The sequence below is a fragment of the Nothobranchius furzeri genome, chromosome 2 (assembly GCF_043380555.1).
Source record: "Nothobranchius furzeri strain GRZ-AD chromosome 2, NfurGRZ-RIMD1, whole genome shotgun sequence".
NCBI classification, from domain to species: Eukaryota; Metazoa; Chordata; class Actinopteri; order Cyprinodontiformes; family Nothobranchiidae; genus Nothobranchius; species Nothobranchius furzeri.
In genome coordinates this window covers 87,187,419-87,210,828 of record NC_091742.1, presented here as the reverse complement: position 1 = coordinate 87,210,828, position 23,410 = coordinate 87,187,419, and the positions used below count along the sequence as shown (strand labels likewise).

General features: G+C 42.0%; 1 protein-coding gene across 1 annotated transcript in view; it reads right to left on the bottom strand.

Annotated features, from left to right (window-relative positions):
- LOC107373187 (uncharacterized) overlaps positions 1–23,410 on the bottom strand; it is a 56,211-nt gene that overhangs the window by 16,008 nt on the left and 16,793 nt on the right. The window contains exons 6-17 of the mRNA XM_070542348.1: positions 18,612–18,677; positions 18,221–18,373; positions 17,569–17,629; positions 16,889–16,932; positions 15,746–15,799; positions 15,041–15,285; positions 14,760–14,844; positions 14,549–14,694; positions 14,241–14,262; positions 12,893–13,742; positions 11,333–11,372; positions 8,872–8,925 (exon numbers count right to left, since the gene is read on the bottom strand). Of these exons, the coding sequence (XP_070398449.1) occupies positions 8,872–8,925; positions 11,333–11,372; positions 12,893–13,742; positions 14,241–14,262; positions 14,549–14,694; positions 14,760–14,844; positions 15,041–15,285; positions 15,746–15,799; positions 16,889–16,932; positions 17,569–17,629; positions 18,221–18,373; positions 18,612–18,677 (1,820 nt within the window). The remainder of the gene's footprint in view (positions 1–8,871; positions 8,926–11,332; positions 11,373–12,892; positions 13,743–14,240; positions 14,263–14,548; positions 14,695–14,759; positions 14,845–15,040; positions 15,286–15,745; positions 15,800–16,888; positions 16,933–17,568; positions 17,630–18,220; positions 18,374–18,611; positions 18,678–23,410) is intronic.

The window sequence follows — 23,410 nt, the reverse complement described above, 5'->3', positions numbered from 1 at the left end:
ATAATACAACCACACTGTTGGATCTTTATTATTATTATTATTAGTGTTATTTACTTTTCTGTTACTTATTAGCATACTATTTTATACATTTAGATACTTATTCCATCTTAGTCACGTGAAGGCATCATATTTTAGCTACTCACACACACATCTATGGGTGCACTAAAGTTTGTCTCATGAGCTGGCTCCATAGAGAAAAGATTAAAGATTTTTGATCAGCTAAAAAGAGTGCAAGCAGACGTAATATTATTACAAGAGACTCATAGATCTGCCACATCCACAGATGAAAGGCTGGAAAGTGGAGTGAAATGTTCTCTGCCTGCTATAACTCTAGGCAAAGAGGTGTAGCTATTTTAATACACAAAAACATCAATTTCACAGTATTGGACACAGTCTCTGATCCAGAGGGTAGATTTATAATGTTAAAAATATCTGTACAGAACCAAAGCTTATGTATTGTCAGCACATACTGTCCAAATATTGATGACCCTTCATTCTTTCATAATTTTTTCTCTTTACTCTCCGAACACATACACTGTCCACTTATACTTGGAGGCGATTTTAATTTTTTGATGAAATCTTTAACAGACAGGCTCAGTACAGCTGGGACTCAGCACAATTGGCAATCCACTAACATAGTTAAACAGTACATGAGTGATTATGGGCTTTGTGATGCATGGCAATCTCTTCATCCTAACCGTAGAGAGTATACTTTTTTCTCACACGTCCATCACTCTCATTCACGTTTGGATTATTTTCTAGTCAGCAGCTCATTGTTGGCTGACATTTCAGACACTGAGATGCACCTCATAGCTGTCAGCGACCATGCTCCGGTTTCTTTAACTCTGGTAAACAAGAAGACAATCCCACCAAACAAAAACTGGAGGTTTAATACATCACTGCTTAAAGACGAAGGTTTTATTGTTTTTGTTAAAAAAGGAGTGGGCTTTATATTTAGAATATAATGACCTGCCTGGAACATCAGCATCTATTCTCTGGGAGGCAGGAAAGGCAGTGATGAGAGGTAAAATAATCTCTTTCTCATCACATTAGAAAAAAACAAAAAACAAACGTATTCAGGAGTTAGAGGAAATCATTAAGTCTTTAGAGGCATCCACAGAAGAACAATTAATGAACAAATTACGTAAAGCTAAATTAGAACTTCATGGAATTATTGACAAAAAGACACAATTTTTAGCACAAAGACTACAAATAGAAAACATTCGACATAGTAATAAATCAGGTAAATTTTTGGCTAGCCAGTTAAAAATTAATAAAGAGAAAACTACCATATCTGATGTTAAAGACTCAACCGGGAATATAGTTTATGACCCTGAAAGCATGAACAACACTTTCAGAGACTTTTACCAAACTTTGTACTCACCACAGATAAACCCATCAGATAACGAGATCAATGAGTTCCTTGACAGGATAACACTTCCTAAATTATCAGACAGCCAAGTTACAGTCCTGGACTCGCCACTAACATCAGCGGAGCTCCAGGAAGCCCTTGAATCCATGACTAATAGGAAAGCTCCAGCTCCAGATGGGTTTCAGGCAGAGTTCTACAAAGAACTCTGGATCATTCTGGCTCCAACATTTTTCAGAATGGTGAGGGAAATCGAAGAGAGTGGCAGATTACAGCCAAACATGAACTCAGCCAATATTCGTCTCTTGTTAAAACCAGGCAAAGACCCTACATTTCCAACCAGCTATCGCCCAATTTCCCTTATTAATGTTGATCTCAAAATAATTTGTAAAGCCCTGGCAAAAAGATTAGAGATGGTAACCCCCTTCATAATACACTCTGACCAAACTGGTTTCATCAAGGGTAGACAGTCATCCACAAACTCAAGTAGATTACTTAATTTGATAGATTTCTCTTACAGTAGAAACATAGAAACTAGTATATTATCTCTAGATGCAGAAAAGGCTTTTGATAGAGTTAACTGGAAGTTCTTATTTGCAACTTTACATTATACAGTTCACCAACTGCACGTGTCAGGAAGAACGACCAAATGTCAGCTAGCTTCTGTCTTCAGAGGGGGACTAGGCAGGGATGCCCACTCTCCCCTCACTGTTTGCTATCTTTATTGAACCAATAGCAGTAGCAATTAGGCAAACAACAGGTATTAAAGGGATAAAGTGTAAGAAAATAGAACATAAGATCAATCTTTATGCAGATGATGTTTTACTCTTTCTCTGGAATTCTCAATCATCTCTCTCTCATTGAATAGAACTGATAAACTCGTTTTCAAAAGTTTCAGATTACTTTATAAACTGGTTAAAATCCACAGTTCTACCAATTAATTTCTCTTTTGTCAATTTACTTAATACACAATTGGAGTCAGGGAATATCACATACCTGGGAATTAATGTCTCTCCCAAGTTAGCAGATCTAACCAAACTAAACTACATCCCACTTTTAAAGAAAGTGGAAGATGATCTTGCAAGATGGAAATCCTTACCGATATCACTCATGGGGAGAGTTGCTACAATTAAAATGATGGTCTTACCCAGAATAAATTACTAATTTTCAATGATCCCAAACAAACCACCAGCTGACTGGTTTAAATCTCTGGACTCCTCAATTACCAAATTCCTTGGCAGGATCAACCTCCACGAATTAGCTTAAAAACGCTTCAGAAGACCAAAGACAGAGGAGGACTGGATCTACCCAACTTTCATTATTATTTTTTAGCCAACAGGCTGCAATATATACCAAGATGGTTGCAAGATAACCCACTAGATGAGTCTTGGTTAGACATAGGACAGACACTTTGCAATACGATAGAGCTTTCAGACTTACCATTTATTAGCTCAAGCATAAGAAAACAAGAAAGCTTCAAAAGTATTAGTATCAGCACCTCTCTGACAGCATGGTGGGAGTATTTTAAAATGACAGAGTCTTCACTAGTACCATGCAGACGCACACCTATCTGGAATAATCCTGATATTTTGCTAAATAATAAAATGATGAACCTTCCGGACTGGAAAAATAAAGGAATCCTATACCTGGAACACATATATGAAGGATTGGACTTCATCCCATTTAATAGAATAGTCTCCCAATTTGGAATGGATAAGAATAGCTTTTTAGAATATCACCAAACTAAATCTGTAGTCAAACAAAAATTTAAGCTCAATAAAATAGAATTACAAACACCACCAAGGGTATTAGACTTCTATAATCTCAAACCCCCCAAACTACTGTCTAAAGTATATAAGACACTGTCGAAAATAGACGATAGAATAGCAATCCCTATTGAAAAATGGGAGGTGGATCTATCAGTCAGCTTTGACCAGAACTTCTGGTCCCAAACTTGTTTAAAAACTTTTAAAATGATCAGACACTCCAATTTACAATTAATTCAGTACAAAATTCTACACAGAGTACACTATACAGGTCATCGGATGTTCAAGATGGGGTTTGTGTTGTCCGACACCTGTACACACTGCACAAACAACATTCCTGACAATTAAATTCATGCACTGTTGTACTGTCCACCTGTCCAGGAATTCTGGGGTAGAGTATGTTAAGACTAGGGCCCGACCGATATGCTTTTTTTGGGGGGGGGGCCGATACCGATACCGATATAAAACTGTTAACAAAGGCCGATAGCCGATATAATGGCCGATAAATCTCCCTCACAAAAAAATAAATACAAATGTTCTTAAGATTAAACCCTTCATTCTCTGCCTTTTTGATGCAAACTTATTTCTATATTACACACCAAAGAACTGTCTCAATAACTCACTAGGGTTTCCAAGTAATGCAAATAAGATTTATTTTGCGATCTCAGAAACAACAGAACACACAAACTACTACTGAAGATGAGCAGATGCTGCAGATGACATCACTGGATGGATCTTTAGTGAAGTAGGCCCACACCTTACTACGACCCTCTTTTTCCATCTGTAATAAAATAATCAGCATAAAAGTACAGTTATATATCTGTTGATACTAAGACAAAGTAAAATACATTAAATGTGGCATTTTTATACTTAAAAGTTTAAAAATTATCATGTAAATAAATGATATCAGACATTGTGGCTCAAAACCAATGGCTCTGTTTTTGTTTGGTTCCCCAGCTGTTATGGTTTTCTCATTTAGTATTCGTCTTCCGTTTGTTGTCAGGTTTTTTTCTAGTTATTCTTCTTTCCCTTTTAGGATTATTTCTTCTTTAAAATTATTTTCATTTATAGTTCCTCCTGTGTTCCCCTGCTGTCCTCTGCTCCCACTCATAGCTCCTCCTCATAACTAGTCCTCTGTCATCTCTCACTCCTCAGGGCATACGGTTCCGTTTCAGTCATACTCTGCTGGTTTCAGCATCCTATGATTTTTGGCATTAAAATACTTTTGAGTTTTACACTTTTGTGTTTTGATCCTTCCCAAAGCCGACAGTATTAGGAAAATAAAAATAAGATACGTTAAATGACTAGTATGTGGCAATGTATAAGCCTTATGTAAAATATAAGGCTGAAAAATACAATAGATGTATTCTATTGCAGAGAGGGATGTTTATTTTCTCGTATTACCGCCCCTACTCCTCTCCCAGCTAGGTAGAGGAGGGGGGACTCCCTACACAGCGTTTCATTGCTTTGTTGCCAACCCCCCCTCGCCCGTCCTCAGCAGCGAGAACGGTCGTGTGCCGCCGAAGCGCCGCGAAACGGGGACTCCTTCATTCGTCGCCCTTGTTATCCTATTCTATAGGCCACATGGGCCGCCGAAGCGCTGCACGCTCCGCCCGCACCGTGCAGCGAGTTTCGGCGTCTGCACTATTTTTTTCGCAAGCCGCGGGTGAACCGCGTGAGTTTGAAAAGACTGCTGAAGAAGAGCGGAGGAAATTGTCTGAGAATATTCCAGAATGTCTACCAGAAAAAGGCCAATGTTACTTACTTACTGCCCTGCATGACTAAAGGGGAAGCCGCGTGAGGTCTGCATAGAGCGTAATGCTGCGGCAGTTTTATTTTATTTTTTCAGGTTAACTTTTCAATACGAGGCCACGAGGCACACAATAAACTTAGGAAGCAAGTTGAGGGGAAACATACTTTTGCCATTGCTTATTTTACCGTTCAACTTACCACTGACACAACAAATATGCTTAAAACTGAAGACTTACCTCCTACTTCCTCATCACCGTCGTCTCTGCTTGACTCCGCTGCATGTGTGCTGTGACGGTGGCTCCACCCCCGAGGAGTGGAGCCCACAACATGAGTTCATAAAGCTGGCGCCATATGCTGGATAGGTAGCGCTATATCGGCCGTCTTTTTGGCCGATAGCCGATAGAGTTAATGACCCCTATATCGGCCGATAATATCGGCCGGCCGATATATCGGTCGGGCCCTAGTTAAGACCTGTCAAAGTCTCTGAAATGTCACATCCCAACTTCCCCCTCTCTTTGTTTACTGGGAAACCTGGACGATGTCCCAATTGAAACATCTTTGGTTCACGTGGTTCTGACTGCCATATGCATCGCTAATAGGGATGAGCGAGTACACCACTATCTGTATCTGTTCAACCAACTAAATTATCTGTATCTGTATCTGTACTCAGAATGGGCGTGGCATAACCCAGAAATGGGAGTTGTTTAACCGGAAGTGGGTGTGGTTTACATCAATATATTATTTTAAGTCTGAAATTGATATGGAATGATCAGAAGTTGCTATGTGTATTGTTTATTTGAAAACTATTTACAGAGCAGCCTCAGAATTGAGATTAAATATTTTTGATCACAATAGTAAAGAAACTATTACAGAACATGTGTTTCGATAAAATCAGGACATTAATATTTAAGTGCATGGATTAATACATCTGAACTCATGCAGTAGGAACTAGGAAATATGAAATGCTAGATCCAGACACAACTTTATATATATATATATATATATATATATATATATATATATATATATATATATATATATATATTTTTTTTTTTATTTGAATAAGCTGATTTTTTTCTTAACGTTCTTGGCATTTTGCCCCACACAAAGTTAAACAAAACAATGTTGATTAAGGTGTGTGTGTCTGAGAGAGACAGAGAGGGTGAGAGGGAGAAAGATGGACTTTTTTTTTTTTTTTTATAAACGACCGGAGCGGAGTTAGTGACTGACACAGTACGTCAGCTCTGTCTTGTCAAATGCACCATGTAAGTTACAAAAAAAGTAACTTTAAATATCAACCGAAAAAGAGGCGAGCTGAAGAAAACCTAGGGAAAACTGAAGAAACGCAAGCAACAGTGAAGTAATCACAGCGAGATCCGTTACTGTCTGTGTGTATGCGTGGATGAGCCGGACGGACTGCGCTCCCAGCCGGCTAGAGAATGTTGTGTGTAGGGAGAGGCGGGCGCTCTATGTGACTGGCCAATCACAGAGCGTGAAGACAGTCAGTTACCCAATGAGGATTTTCCTTCAGAACGATTGCAGATATTTACGAGGTTTACTCGTTTCATGCTCGTATTTGTCAAAAATGCTTTATCCGTACTGGATACTCGTCTGAAACGAGTATCCGGCTCATCCCTAATCGCTAAGAAAATCCTCTTGAATTGGAAAAATAGAGAAACTCTCTGCATTAACCAGTATAGAAATCTTTTGTTAGATCATATTACACTTGATTTAGCCTCTGCTTCCACTTCAAATCAATCTCTCTGGGCTCCTTTGATCAGTTCCATCACATAGCGATGATGGGGGGGGGGGGGGGGGGGGGGGGGGCATTGATGTTATCCTGCGGGATGATGTGGGTGGGGGTGTGGAGGGTCTGAGTTTGGAGTATCCGGATGTTCCCTGGGGGTGGGTTCACTGGGGATGTCTGGGACTGGGGGGCCTTTGCCCCCCTCTGGAGGTGCTTGGGTTGCCTCGGGGGGTGGACTACTGGCGGTTGTGAGTGGGGCCCCTTGGAGATCTTGGCGGCAGCCATGGGTCACTGCCTGGCAGCTGCATTGCCCCTGCGTGGGGGCCTGGGGGCTCGAGGTGTTGGGGTGGCTGGCCCCGTGTGGGGATCTGGGCGGGGCCTTGGGGGTCGGGTCCTGACATGCATGCAGCCGGGAAGAAGGCAGGAGCATGCGGCAGTGCCTGGCCTGGGTTCAGGGGCCTCGGGTAGACCTTGGCTCCTCTGCTGTCCCATCACAGGGGAGGGAGAGGTCCAGGAGTGGGAGGACCCAACCTTACCTGGATGTCCTATGTCTTATATATTCTGGAAGTTTTGCAAATGCAGGGATGGGCATAGATATTCTGCTGGGGTGGGGATGGGTTGGTGCCCTCACACTCCGTGAGGCTCTGTAATGTTGCTGCTTTGGGCCCTGGCAGGATGGGCTGGGGTCTCCATGCCCTGGGTGGCAATTTGACACAATTCATTATATCGAAATCGATTGCATTGAGACCCCCTTCCTCTATTGATTTGATGATGTCATTCCTTCTTATATAATGATTTCTGTTTCTTCATATGAAGTTAAAATTGTTTTGGTTAATTTCTTTAATAATATTTTGAGGAATTCTTAGAAAATAAGCCGTATAGATAATTCTTGACAATCCTTCCATCTTGGATAGAAGTAATCTACCAAAAATTGAGAGATCTCTTTGTAGCCATATGTTTAAAATACTTTTACTCTTTTTAATTAAGCTCTCAAAATTACATTTTACTCTCGTTTCTAAGTTTTTTGAGATTGTAATCCCCAAATATACAGTGTATTAAAATACAACTCTAGATAGTTACATCACTCTATTCCGTTACACAGGTATGCCATACAGAGTTGTTTGAGGATGATCATGAATGGCCATTAATTCACATTTATCTATGTTTAAATAAAGGTCAGAGGCTTCTGAAAAACAATTAACTACTTGTAAAGCAATTGGGATCTGCTTCTTATTTTTAAGGAGGAGAGTAGTATCGTCTGCCAGCTGAATTATAGCTAACGAATTACCAAAAACATCTAATTTCTCTATCTGACTATTCTTAATCATAATGCTGAGAATTTCCACGACCATGATAAAAAGAAGAGGGGAGGTTGGACACCCCTGTCGGATGCCTCTTTCAATGTTGAAACGTTTGCAGGTTCCAGATGGCAACAGTACAGTACTATTAATATCCCTGTATACGGTTTGAACAATTTCACACAACTTTGTTCCAAAGCCAAAATGGTGTAACGTGTCTAACATGAAGGAATGGTTGACTCGGTCAAAGGCTTTGCAGAAATCCAGAAAAGAACAAAGTCATCATCCTCAATTGTGTCCCTGTAATCTAACAAATATAGGACCAACCTAATGTTGTTATGTATGGAGCGACCCCTGATAAACCCAGATTGGGAATCGCTGATGATTTGTAAAATATGAATGCAAGTTATTGGGGCTAAAAAACGCTATTTTCTAATTCCGCTTGTTTTGTGCCATGGATTTCACCTATGATGTCCGGGAATAAAAAAAAAAAAAACACATTTTGATACCAAGAACTCGCTTATTTTCAAACGGGGAAAGGCCATGTTGAGTGAAAATAAGTCCAGGACTACAAATGCGCTTCACGAAAGTGACGTCATTGAACCAGACGCACGGAGAAAATTGTAGGTAAAGGGCTGTAAATTCAGCAAACTTCCCACGGGAGGAAAGAACCACCCAAAATCTGGTCATTTGGTAAATAGCAGCTACTTTTTTGTATTTTTATTTTTGAATTGGTAGTTAGCCTTATTTTGAAGGTTAAAACAGAAACATTGTTTTTTTTTTTTTTGCTGTTTTTTTATTTGGAAAATAGAACATTTACAAAATTGCAATAAATTGCAAAAGAGTACAGAAAAGTGAACGAAAGTGTTATAGTACAGATAAAAGTGACACAGGAGGATTAAGAATAGGATGGATAAAGCTGCAGACATATGTGCTCACGTGCAGCAACTTGACGCAAATGAGGACTCCTGTGGACATAAATGCGCACACATTCTGCACAACATGTGTTAGGAGTAAATTTACACTTACAGATCAGTCATCACTGTTTTATTCATACCATGAAAGAGTCACAACAACACTGGTGGCATCCATTTTTTCCTAGTTGGAAGCTGGAATGCAACTCAAGCCTATTATGTCAACACAAAAAGGCTCTCAAAACAATTGAGACTTGTAGATGTTTACACATATCTGTATAATTAATCCCGCTGGCTGAATGTTCTGTTAAATCTGTATGTATACTTCTTGTTCCCTTGATGTATACTTGCACTTTGTTAAATAATTAAGCTAATAAATAAATAAATAAATAAGCCTATTATTTCATTTCCTGCTCAGAAATTCCAAGTTCCAAGAACAACTGGAATGCACGATGAGTCTGTGCACAAAAATTTAGGTCACTAGGAACTGTGACATTTTTTTAAACAAATGCAAGAGAACTATTTTAATTTTTCTAGGTTTTTTAAATCTCAATTTTATTCATAGCTATACTATGTTAGCACGTTGAGGCATGAAAAAAATGTTTTAAGCTGATTTGTTTTTCAAATTAAGGAATGCAGCTTTAATGACCGCTAAGAGACGGAGCAAGCAAGTGGCTAATGCTAGCAGCTAGCCACTATAAATCGAGTGTGGTGTGCTTCTTGAGATTCATAATCATTTATGTCTGCATCTTAATGCATCGATTGTTAGATTATTTTCCTCAGCTCTACCGAGCACCCCAGCGAAACAAACCAACACACTGCCTTAAACTGGCTCTGTGTGTCTGTTGTGCCGACAGAAGCAGACTAGCACATAGCATGACTGGGTTGAAAAAAAAATGTGCCGGTAGACGCATCTAGAAATAACGGTGTCGGTACAAGATCTGCTCGGGTACAGGTTGTAGAATGCAAATAGACGGTTCTGCGGTTCCACCCTGATTTACAAATAAATTCTTTAAAAATCCTGCCATGTGAATTCATGTTTTTTTTCACATTCTGTCTCTCACAGTTGAAGTGTACCTATGATGTAAATTTCTGACCTCTGTCATCATTTTAAGTGGGAGAACTTGCACAATCGGTGGCTGACTAAATACTTTTTTGCCCCACTGTAAAAGGCTCTTTATACATTTATTTTGAAACTAATACGTATAAAGTATAACATTATCTCCCATGTCGCGTGGCGTTATGTGACCGCCATGAAGGCTACGGTCATGTGATGCAAGTCTGTTCCATTTATCAGTTTTCTTTGACCAACGAAGGACAGTGTCCTCGTAAGCAAGGAACCTGGCCTCGCAAGACATCGCCTCGCAAAGCCAGGCGCCTTGACATTGAGAAACACCCATCCATTTTCATCTGCTTATCCAGAGTCGGGTCGCGGGGGCAGTAGCCTAAGTCGAGAGGCCCAGACTTCCCTTTCCCCTGTCACTTGGGCCAGCTCTTCCGGGGGAATGCCAAGGTGTTCCCTGGCCAGGTGAGACATGGTCCCTCCAACGTGTCCTGGGTCTCCCTTTAGGCCTCCTCCCGGTTGGACGTGCCTGAAAAACCTCACCAGGGAGGCGTCCAGGAGCCATCTCAACTGGCGCCTCTTGATGTGGAGGAGCAGCGAATCTACTCCGAGCCCCTCCCGGATGACTGAGCTTCTCACCCTATCTCTAAGGGAGAGCCCAGCCACTCTGCGGAGAAAAATAATTTCAGCTGCTTGTATCCGCAATCTCGTTCTTTCGGTCACTACCCAAAGTTCATGACCATAGGTGAGGGTAGGAGCGTAGATTGACCGGTAAATCGAGAGCTTCGCCTTCTGGCTCAGCTCTCTTCACCACGACAGACCGGTACAACGCCCGCATCACTACAGATGCAGCCCCAATACGCCAATCAAGAAACACCCATGGTGTCTAACTCATTTGTGTGGACCAATAAGGAGGTAGTATTGCTAAAAACAAGCGCTTGGATGATTGATAACGCGAGCACAGCTTCAAGAGCATCCATTGTTGTTTTGTAAACACAGGTCACACATGGGCCGTCAGCATCAGACAGTGACGTGAAACATAAATCTCCAGTTATTTCTCTCCACACAGAAACGCCTAAAACAGACAAAACGCAAATCTTCAATTTGGCTGGAGTTTTTAAAAAGATTGGTTTTTGTAGGGTAAGTATCCTTTTTTGTGTGGATGACAGGCTAAATCGTAGAAAAATATCTTTGTTTTGGGAGATATCTGGCTACGTGTGGACAGGGCCCGAATAAGCAGCATTTGCTTCACAACTTTATAGGGAAGACCAGCCAAAAGACCTCTGCAATAGTCCAACATCCTGGAAATTAATGCATGAATGAGTTTCTCTAGGTCCTTGTCTTGCCATTTCATCAAGACAATACACTAATCTAGTGAAAGCTTTGATGTGACCAGTGAAGCTCAGGTCATTCACACACACACCTTCATATGCTGGTGGCGATGAGCTACGATGTAGTCACAGCTGCACAGGGAAGCCTTAACATATGCAAGGCCTGCCAAACACTTGCGCCACACGCCCCTCCAACCACCATTAGCAGGCAAGACAGTAGGGCTGAAACAATTCCTCGAGTACCTCGAATAATTCGAGTACAAAAAATCCTCGAGTCAAATTCTCTGCCTCGAGGATTCGTTTAATTCATATTTAATTAATTCATGGCTTTGCAAACGCAAGGGGTCATGTTTCACCCGGACCGAAATAAGTGACGCACATGCCCACTGGACTGTGAGTAGCGAATGTAACTTAACTTTCTCTTAAGCCATGGCGGACAACTTGAACCCCGGTGGAGTGCGAGAAAGACAGAAAATGTCAAAGGTGTGGGACCATTTTTCACGTCGTAAGGTGGAAAACGTAGTCCAGTGTAAATACTGTAAAATGGATTTAGCCGACCACACCACCACATCCTCCATGCTGCAGCACCTGTAAATGTCACTTCTGCAAGCGGACTCGGAGCCTCTACAAGATAATGCATTTTAGCCTGTATTTCTATATATTCTGCGGACACTGTGCGACTTTTTCGTTTGTAGCACTCAGTTTCAGCTCACCGTACGTCTGGTAGCAACACGTCGGACTTAAAATGTGCTAAAAAAATAGCAGTTTTTACACAATATGTCGGACTTTTTATTGTGTTATTGATATGTGTTGTCCCTCGGGATTGCTGCAGGACGACACGGGTATTTATGAGAGTGGCGGAGGAAAACGAAAAAGTAAATAAATGTTTTGTGATCAGTATAATTTGCCAAAACCACAGCAAACATGCTTTCTCGACAATCCTTGTTATTGCGTGAGAAAAAAAGTGTAGAAATTAAAACGGACGTGTGTTAATAGGGAAACAGCCGGCGAGCTGTTTGCGCCGTGAGTGGTTCTGGTTCTGCTTGGGCCGCAGCCGCTCGCAGCGCTACTTCAACAGTTATCCTCCTAGTTTCTGTCTGGCTTGCAGGCTAGCAGATTCTCGCACGAGGGGAAAATCGGCTCAGGTTGTTTACTTATTTTTTGCACACGCATTTGTTTACTGTGAAGTAAAGTTGAAGTGCTGAAGTTTTGCAAACTTAATTTTGAATAAAACTTGAAGAATAACTGGCAATTGCTCATTTTGAGAGGTCTTTCATATTTTATAACATGCTATTTTATATAATGGTTTACAAACACAAAAGGGTAATTTATTAGAGTACTCGATTAATCGAAAAAAAGATTCGATAGAGTACTCGATTAATCGAAAAAAAGATTCGATAGAGTACTCGATTAATCGAAAAAAAGATTCGATAAGAGTACTCGATTACAAAAATATTCGATAGCTGCAGCCCTACAAGGCAGGTGAAGTGTCTTTCCCAAGGACACAACTGCAGCCTTGCTTTGGCTTGGCTTTTGTGAGGAAAAACATTTAACAAATGCATGTTATAAATAAGCAATCAAGTGTGAATTTTCACGAGACAAAAAGGTTTGGCTGAATCTCGCTCTACAGATCAATCATTGTAAAGTCTTCTCACCTGTGTTGCGTTTTCATGTGACTATTTAGGCTACCTCTGACAGAGAAACATTTACCACAAGTTTTACATGAATATGGCTTCTCACCTGTGTGAGTTCTCATGTGAGTAGTCAAATCACTTCTCTGGGAGAAACATTTACCACAGATTTTGCATCTAAATGGTTTCTCACCTGTGTGAGTTCTTATGTGTATTGTCAAGTGACCACTGTGATTAAAACATTTATCACAAACTTTGCATCTAAATGGTTTCTCACCTGTGTGAGTTCTCATATGTCTTGTCAAGTGACCACTGTGAGTAAAATATTTACCACACGTTTCACATCTATATGGTTTCTCACCTGTGTGAGTTCTTAAGTGACGAGTTAAATCACTATTGTAACTGAAAGACTTCCAACAAAGTTTACACAAAAATGATTTCTCATCTCTGTGAGCCCGCTTGTGTTTTTTTGGTTTCTGACTGTCTATACTGACTCTAGGATTTGTGGTTTGTTTATGTCTTTTATTTTGTGTCAGTTCTTCATTGCTGTTTGGTTCTGAGTTTTTATTCCAGTATCCATCATGATCTTGGTTCTTAGTTTCAGTAGAACTCTGACTCAAGGGTTTGTTCCTGTTTGGTTGTTGTTCACATTTGTCTGTTTCTTCGGAGGGAGAAGTCACCATGAAGGTATCATTTTCCTGCTTCAGAATGAACTGCCTTTCATGCAAATGGACACAGAGTTCTTGCTGTTCCTCTTTGATTAGTGGAGGTTCTGGTTCCTTCTGGTTCAAACTGGAGGTGGTCCTCTGGTTTGAGAGCTGTTGGTCAGACAGAACCTCCTCCTTTTCCCAGACTTGATCTTGTGGAAGTTCTGGACAGGCAAAAAGAGAAAAAAAGAAAAATGGATTAATATAAAAGTCACAACCATCAATTGACAAAACATTTGAATCATGATCAGTTGCATGAATTTTTTTGTTAACTCACGATTAATCACTAATTTATTACCAATTATAAATGTATATTTTTCAAGTTTCAAATGCTTTCACGCTACAGGAGCAGACAGTTATACCTCTTTATGCAAATGTGGAACCCTGTTGTGATCATTTGGATCGAACATGTGAGAGAAAACTACGCCTTAAAATCAACACGTTTTTGTCACGTTGAGAGCAAGGGGGGTCAAGACCCAAGATGCATAACACCCAGAACGACACAAGGCAGAACGACACGAGGCAGGAGCGGATGTAAAAATAAAAATTCATTTTATTAGGATGGGGAACAAAAATAAAATCCAAAAGGGGCAGGAAGCCAAGCCAAATATCTAAACCCTGACAAAACCAAAAGCTTGCTTTCTGAGCAGATAACTAGTCACCTGGTGGGGGAGCAAAACAACGCTGACATAGACAAAGGACCGACAAACACTGAGAGACGAGACAGGGTTTTATGCACAGAGCTGGGTGATTAGGAGATGAGCAGGTGCGTGGGAGAGAGAACTGAGGAGAGAATGGTGAGATAATTAACTAAATGGGAAGGGAAAACCAAGCAGAGGAGGGAAGTGTGAACCAAAGTGACCAGGAGAGACTAATTAACCAAGGGGGAGAGAATCACATTATACAAAAGGAAGATACTGATTAAATAACATAAATGTACAGAAAACTAAAGATAAGCAAACTAATAAACCTGAAACCAGAGACATCTGGGGGGAAACTTGGAGGGGGCTGGAGAACCAAAGGGACACAGAAACGCTAGGGGGAAAACATGAGGGAAACCAGGAGGGTGCTGGGGACCAAAAGGGGCACAGAGACTAGGGGACACACGAGGGGAACCTGGAGGAAGAACAGGAGGGGAAAGGGGACCAAAGGGACACGGAACAGGAGTTTTCCCTCTCTACTCGTCATAAATGGACACTTGCTCAGATCTGCCCCCCAAAGATGTGCAGGAGACGGAGGGAGGTCCAAGTCCCAGAGATCCAGGCGCTGCCCCAGAATACAGGAACCCCAAGGAGACTGCAACCAGAAAGGCCCCTGCCCCCTCAGGAGGCACAGAGGATTGCCGCGTGGGGCCACAACCAGCAGCCAGCAGAGTCCCGGGAGATATCAGCGGCAAGCCTTCAGGCCTGCCCGCAGCCTCCCACCCCCAAGCCGGCCGAGCCCGGGACTGGGACCCAGCGACCCGGGACCCAGGGGCGACCACCCCCGCCGGGGACCCAGCAGAGCCCAGGGACCCAGACCCCACCAGGTCGCCACCGGGATAGATCAGGCAGACGCCAAAAATCTTAAACCCCCTGACCCGAGAGCCACGAACATTCAGGCAGACCAAGCCACCGTACTCCACACCAGGTGTGGCAGGGGGAGGGGAGATGAAGATATATATCATCAAAATAAGTCCCAGGAGAGGGGAGGAGTCAAAGGCCCCACCTGACATATACAGTCATACACAAACACAGTCACACACTCCCTCCCTCATGCTCACTCACACATACAACCAAAGTAGGGCCCGACCGATATGCTTTTTTTGGGGCCGATACCGATATAAAACTTTTAACAAAGGCCGATAGCCGATATAATGGCCGATACATCTCCCTCACAAAAAAAGAAATAAAAATAAAAATGTTCTTAAGATTAAACCCTTCATTCTCTGACTTTTTGATGCAAACTTATTTCTCTATTACACACCAAAGAACTGTCTCAATAACTCACTAGGGTTTCCAAGTTATGCAAATAAGATTTATTTAGCAGATCTAAAAAAAACAACAGAACACACAAACTCAGTCACATCTAACATTCAAGTTTTTTGTTTTCTGAGTCTGTGGAAGTTAACTTAACTTGGTGAACTTATTCACACTGGACAGGAAATAATAGCACAAACATAAATCACCAGAAGGATCTTTAGTGAAGTAGTCCCACACCTTACTACGACCCTCTTTTCCATCTGTAATAAAATAATCAGCATAAAAGTACAGTTATATATCTGTTGATACTAAGACAACATAAAATACATTAAAAGTGGCATTTTTATACGTGAATTTTAAAAATTATCATGTAAATAAATGATATCAGACATTGTGGCTCAAAACCAATGGTTCTGTTTTTGTTTGGTTCCACAGCTGTTAAAAGGTCACATTTGCCCAGCTGGGTCAAGCTGGGGTCAAACAGTACTTTGAATCCACAGATTAAAGCCCAAGGAGCCACGATGTCTAACCAAGATCATAACATCATCTGCTGTTCCGTCCCAGAAGGACACTTCAAGCAAAGATGATAATAATTAAATAATTATTAATAAACTTATGATTTTATTACTGTTTTAAATAATCATTAATACATGATCACTTGGTTCAGATATAAAGGTATTTTGATTACGTGAAATTGATTATTGTGCTTTGGGTATTATAATAATGATTAATTATAATGTTTATAAAGATGTGTTCAGCAAAGAAGACCTTCACTGTCAGCTAACACAGAGTTCAGATAACAATAACTGCAGCACATGTTTTTTGACGCATGACCAAGCTTTCTTCCGGAGAGAGGGAGGGGTTCTGAGAGAGTTTGGTAAAATCTAACCATCACAGATTTCACGTGCAGTTCTGGAACCAACACCACGAGGAAAGGAGAACGGCCGTTTCCTTGACCCTCTGCAAGCTATTCTGTCATGCCGACAAGAATGGCTAAAGAACAAACAAACCGAAAACCAGCTAACGCAAGACTCTCCCAGAGTCATTGATTTCTGAAGTTAAGTTAAAAGACGAAACGTGCATCTGCCAAACGCTTCGTACAGCCGTGTACCCTGGACATCGTATCAGGAAAATAAAAACTAAGATACGTTAAATGACTAGTATGTGGCAATAAATAAGCCTTATATAAAATATAAGGCTGAAAAAATACAATAGATTTATTCTATTGTAGAGAGGAATGTTTATTTTCTCGTTGCATTACTGCCCTTCCTCCTCTCCCAGCTAGGGAGAGGAGGAGGGACTCTCTGCTATCATAGCGCTTCATTGTCTTGTTGCCAACCCCCCCTCACCCATCCTCAGCAGCGACAGCGGTCGTGTGAGTTTGAAAAGACTGCTGAAGAAGAGCGGATGAAATTGTCTGAGAATATTCCATAATGTCTACCAGAAAAAGGCCATTGTTACTTACTTACTGCCCCGCATGACTAAAGGGGAAGCAGCGTGAGCTCTGCATAGAGCGTAATGCTGCAGCAGTTTTTTTTTCAGGTTAACTTTTCAATACAAGGCCACGAGGCACACAATAAACTTAGGAAGCATGTTGAGGGGAAACATACTTTTGCAATTGCTTATTTTACCATTCAACTTACCACTGACACAACAAATACGCTTAAAACTGAAGACTTACCTCCTACTTCCTCATCACTGTCGTCTCTGCTAAACTGAAATGCTTCTGCTACTCTGTTGCATGTGTGCTGTGACGGTGGCTCCACCCCCCGAGGAGAGGAGCCACACAACATGAGTTCATAAAGCTGGCGCCATCTGCTGGATAGGTAGCGCAATATCGGCCATATCGGCCGTCTTTTTGGCCAATAGCCGATAGTGTTAATGACCCCAATATCGGCCGGCCGATATATCGGCCGGGCCCTAAACCAAAGACTTAAAAAAATGCACGCCGGACACCCACTCATGCTCCCCATACATACCCTATTCACTCTGGTCCCGGGTACTGCTGCACATGGGGTTCAACCATTACCAGTTACCAGAGTTTGACCCTTTCTGCTGGGGTGCTGATGAGAAGGCTCCCCCGCTCAACGCTGAGCACAGCAACCCACCACCCCAGACCCCAACCAGACGGCCAGATCTCCCTCCTAGCCTCCAGCCCCAGGAAGCCAAGCAAGAACAGAGGTGTGCTAAGACCCCAAGTCTCCCTCCACCTGCTCCAATATAGTGTTAGTGTGTGTTGATGAGGTGTATTCCATGGCTGTGGTGAACGAGCAGTGCGGGCATCGTCTGGCCTATGCCAGCTGATGCCACCACACCACCCCACTTGCACCCACAGCCCTCAGTGTCTAAGTGCAGTTTAAAATTGGAAGTGCGCACTGGCACTCGGGATGAGGCTGAAAAATCCCCCTGCCAAGTGCCGTTGAATGTGCTCACTCCCAAGGCCCTAAGTGTGTGTTTGCGTGGAATGTCGTTGGTGAAAGTGTTTAAGGTGCAATTAAAATCGGGGGCAGGTTGCCATAGGAATGCGGAAATGGGTTACCCGCACTCCCTGACATGTCCACCCCCCAAGGTTCTATGTGCATGTTTTTGTGATGATGTGAGGGAGCAGGAGGAGAGAAATGTGTGGGGATGGGGAGGAATGGCTGGTTGGGCTAAGCCCTCCAGGAAGCCAGCTCCCCCACTGGCCCCAATAGGCACCTCTGTTGTCAAAATACCACCCAGGGCATGGATACCCCAGCTCATCTTGCCAGGGCCCAAAGCAGCAGCATTGCAGAGCCTCACGGAGTCTGAGGGCACCAACCCAGCCCACCCCAGCAAAATATCTTCGCCCATCCCTGAATTTGCACAACTTTCAGAATATCTAAGACATAGGACATCCAGGTAAGGTTGGGTCCTCCCCTTCCTGGACCTCCCCCATGATGGGACAGCAGAGGAGCCAAGGTCTACCTGAGGCCCCTGAACCTGAGCCAAGCACTGCTGCATGTTCCTGCCGTCTTCCCGGCAGCATACATGTCAGGACCCGACCCCCAAGGCCCCACCCAGATCCCCACATGGGGCCGGCCACCCCCACACCTCGAGCCCCCAGGCCCCCACCCAGACCCGCCCGGGGCAATACAGCTGCCAGGCAGCGACCCAGGGCTGCCGCCAAGACCTCCAAGGGGCCCCACTCACAACTAGGGCCCGACCGATATTATCGGCCGATATTGGGGTCATTAACACTATCGGCTATCAGCCAAAAAGACGGTCGATATGGCCGATATTGTGCTACCTATCCAGCAGATGGCGCCAGCTTTATGAACTCATGTTGTGTGGCTCCACTCCTCGGGGGGTGGAGCCACCGTCACAGCACACATGCAGTGGAGCAGCAGAAGCAAGTCAGTCAAGCAGAGATGACGGTGATGAGGAAGAAGGAGGCAAGTCTTCAGTTTTAAGCGTATTTGTTGTGTCAGTGGTAAGTTGAACGGTAAAATAAGCAATGACAAAAGTATGTTTCCCCTCAACATGCTTCCTAAGTTTATTGTGTGCCTCGTGGCCTCGTATCGAAAAGTTAACCTGAAAAAATAAAATAAAACTGCCGCAGCATTACGCTCTATGCAGAGCTCACGCTGCTTCCCCTTTTTCTGCTGGCCTTTTTCTGGTAGACATTCTGGAATATTCTCAGACAATTTCCTCCACTCTTCAGCAGTCTTTTCAAACTCACACAGTTGTATGTCGATGGGTTCAGCCACGGCTCGCGAAAAAAGCTAGTGCAGACGCCGAAACGACCGCTGCACGGCGTGGGCTGGAGCGCCGGCGCGCAGCGCTTCGGCGGCCCATGTGGCCTATAGAATAGGATAACAAGGGCGACGAATGAAGATGGTCCCCGTTTCGCGGCGTTTTGGCGGCACACGACCATTGTCGCAGCTGAGGACGGGCGAGGGGGGGGTTGGCAACAAAGCAATGAAACGCTGTGCAGGGAGTCCCCCCTCCTCTCCCTAGCTGGGAGAGGAGTGGGGGCGGTAATACGAGAAAATAAACATTTCTCTCTACAATAGAATAAATCTATTGTATTTTGTCAGCCTTATATTTTACATAAGGCTTATACATTGCCACATACTAGTCATTTAACGTATCTTATTTTTTATTTTCCTAATACTTTCGGCTTCGAAAAGAATCAAAACACAAAAGTGTAAAACTCAAAAGTATTTTAATGCCAAAAATCAGGTGACAGAAATAAAAACAGGTAGCTAGGACGCTGAAACCAGCAGAGTATGACTGAAACTGAACCGTATGCACTGAGGAGTGAGAGATGACAGAGGACTACTTATGAGGAGGAGCTGTGAGTGGTAGCAAAGTACAGCCGGGGAACATAGGAGGAACTATAAATGAAAATATTTTTAAAGAAGAAAGAATCCTAAAAGGAAAGAAAAATCAGTAGAAAAAAAACCTGACAACAAACGGAGTAGAAAATTCAGTGGAAGGAAAAAAAAAAGACTTTAATACTAAATGAGAAAACCTTAACAGCTGGGGAACCAAACAAAAACAGAGCCATTGGTTTTGTGCCACAATGTCTGATACCATTTATTTACATGATAATTTTTAAACTTTTAAGTATAAAAATGCCACATTTAATGTATTTTACTTTGTCTTGGTATCAACAGATAACTGTACTTTTATGCTGATTATTTTATTACAGATGGAAAAAGGGTCGTAGTAAGGTGTGGGCCTACTTCACTAAAGATCCATCCAGTGATGTCATCTGCAGCATCTGCTCATCTTCAGTAGTAGTTTGTGTGTTCTGTTGTTTTTGAGATTGCAAAATAAATCTTATTTGCATTACTTGGAAACCCTAGTGAGTTATTGAGACAGTTCTTTGGTGTGTAATATAGAAATAAGTTTGCATCAAAAAGGCAGAGAATGAAGGGTTTAATCATAAGAACATTTGTATTTATTTCTTTCTTCGTGAGGGAGATTTATCGGCCATTATATTGGCTATCGGCCCTTGTTAACAGTTTTATATCGGTATCGGTCCCAAAAAAAGCATATTGGTCGGGCCCTACTCACAACCGCCAGTAGTCCACCCCCGAGGCAACCCAAGCACCTCCAGAGGGGGGAAATAGCCCCCCAGTCCCAGACACCCCCAGTGAACCCACCTCCAGGGAACGTCCGGATACCCCAAACTCAGAGCCTCCACACCGTCACCCACATCATCCCGCAGGACAATATTAATGGTCCCCCATCATTGCTATGTGATGGAACCGATCAAAGGAGCCCAGAGAGATTGATTTGAAGTGGAAGCAGAGGCTATATCAAGTGTAATATGATCAAACAAAAGATTTCTGTACTGGTTGATGCAAAGAGTATCTCTATTTTTCCAATTCAAGAGGATTGTTTTCTTAGCGATGCATATGGCAGTCAGAACCACGTGAACCAAAGATGTTTCAATCGGGACATCGTCCAGGTTTCCCAGTAAACAAAGACAGGGGGAAGTTAGGATATGACATTTCAGACACTGACAGATCTTCACATACTCTACCCCAAAATTCCTGGAAAGGTGGGCAGGACCACAGTGCATGAATGTAATTGTCAGGAATGTTGTTTGTGCAGTGTGTACAGGTGTCAGATGACACAAAACCCATCTTGAACATCCGATGACCTGTATAGTGTACTCTGTGTAGAATTTTGTACTGAATTAATTGTAAATTGGAGTGTCTGATCATTTTAAAAGTTTTTAAACAAGTTTGGGACCAAAAGTTCTGTTCAAAGCTGACTGATAAATCCACTTCCCATTTTTCAATAGGGATTGCAATTTTATCGTCTATTTTGGACAGTGTCTTATATACTTTAGACAGTAGTTTGGGGGGTTTGAGATTATAGAAGTCTAATACCCTTGGTGGTGTTTGTAATTCTATTTTATTGAGCTTAAATTTTTGTTTGACTACAGATTCAATTTGGTGATATTCTAAAAAGCTTTTCTTATCCATTCCAAATTGGGAGACTATTCTATTAAATGGGATGAAGTCCAATCCTTCATATAAGTGTTCCAGGTATAGGATTCCTTTACTTTTCCAGTCCGGAAGGTTCATCATTTTATTATTTTGCAAAATATCAGGATCATTCCAGATAGGTGTGCGTCTGCATGGTATTAGTTAAGACGCCGTCATTTTAAGATACTCCCACCATGCTGTCAGAGAGGTGCTGATACTAATACTTTTGAAGCCTTCATGTTTTCTTATGCTTGAGCAAATAAATGGTAAGTCTGAAAGCTCTATCGTATTGCGAAGTGTCTGTTCTATGTCTAACCAAGACTCGTCTAGTGGGTTATCTTGCAACCATCTTGGTATATTTTGCAGCCTGTTGGCTAAGAAATAATAATAAAAGTTGGGTAGATTCAGTCCTCCTCCGTCTTTGGTCTTCAGAAGCGTTTTTAAGCTAATTCGTGGAGGTTTATCCTGCCAAAGGATTTTAGTAATTGAGGAGTCCAGAGATTTAAACCAGTCAGCTGGTGGCTTGTTTGGGATCATTGAAAATAAGTAATTTATTCTGGGTAAGACCATCATTTTAATTGTAGCAACCCTCCCCATGAGTGATATCAGTAAGGATTTCCATCTTGCAAGATCATCTTCCACTTCCTTTAAAAGTGGGATGTAGTTTAGTTTGGTTAGATCTGCTAACTTGGGAGAGACATTAATTCCCATGTATGTGATATTCCCTGACTCAAATTGTGTATTAAGCAAATTGACAAAAGAGAAATTAATTGGTAGAACTGTGGATTTTAACCAGTTTATAGAATAATCTGAAACTCTTGAAAAGGAGTTTATCAGTTCTAGTGAATGGGAGAGAGAGGATTGGGAATTCTGAAGAAAGAGTAAAACATCATCTGCATAAAGACTAGTCTTATGTTGTATTTTCTTACACTTTATCCCTTTAATACATGTTGTTTGCCTAATTGCTGCTGCTAGTGGTTCGATAAACATTGCAAACAGTGAGGGGGAGAGTGAGCATCCCTGCCTGGTCCCCCTCTGAAGACAGAAGCTAGCTGATATTTGGTCGTTCGTCCTGACACGTGCAGTTGTGAACTGTAAAATGTTTGTCGCTAGTTTATGAAGAAGTTCCCAAAAACAAATTTATTTAAAGTTGCAAATAAGAACTTCCAGTTAACTCTATCAAAAGCCTTTTCTGTATCTAGAGATAATATACTAGTTTCTATGTTTCTACTGTAAGAGAAATCTATCAAATTAAATAATCTACGTGAGTTTGTGGATGACCGTCTACCCTTAATGAAACCAGTTTGGCCAGGGTGTATTATGAAGGGGGTTACCTTCTCTAATCTTTTTGCCAGGGCTTTACAAATTATTTTGAGATCAACATTAATAAGGGAAATTGGGCGATAGCTGGTAGGAAATGCTGGGTCTTTGCTTGGTTTTAACAAGAGACTAATATTGGCTGAGTTCATGTTCGGCTGTAATCTGCCGCTCTCTTCGATTTCCCTCACCATTCTGAAAAATATTGGAGCCAGAATGATCCAGGATTCTTTGTAGAACTCTGCTGGAAACCTGTCTGGAGCTGGAGCTTTCCTATTAGTCATGGATTTAAGGAGCTTCCTGGAGCTCCGCTGATGTTAGTGGCGAGTCCAGGACTGTAGCTTGGCTGTATGATAATTTAGGAAGTGTTATCCTGTCAAGGAACTCATTGATCTCGTTATCTGATCGGTTTATCTGTGGTGAGTACAAAGTTTGGTAAAAGTCTCTGAAGGTGTTGTTTATTCTTTCAGGGTCATAAACTATATTCCCGGTTGAGTCTTTAACAGCAGATATTGTAGTTTTCTATTTATTTTTAACTGGCTAGCTAAAAATTTACCTGATTTATTGCTATGTTCAAAGTTTTCTATT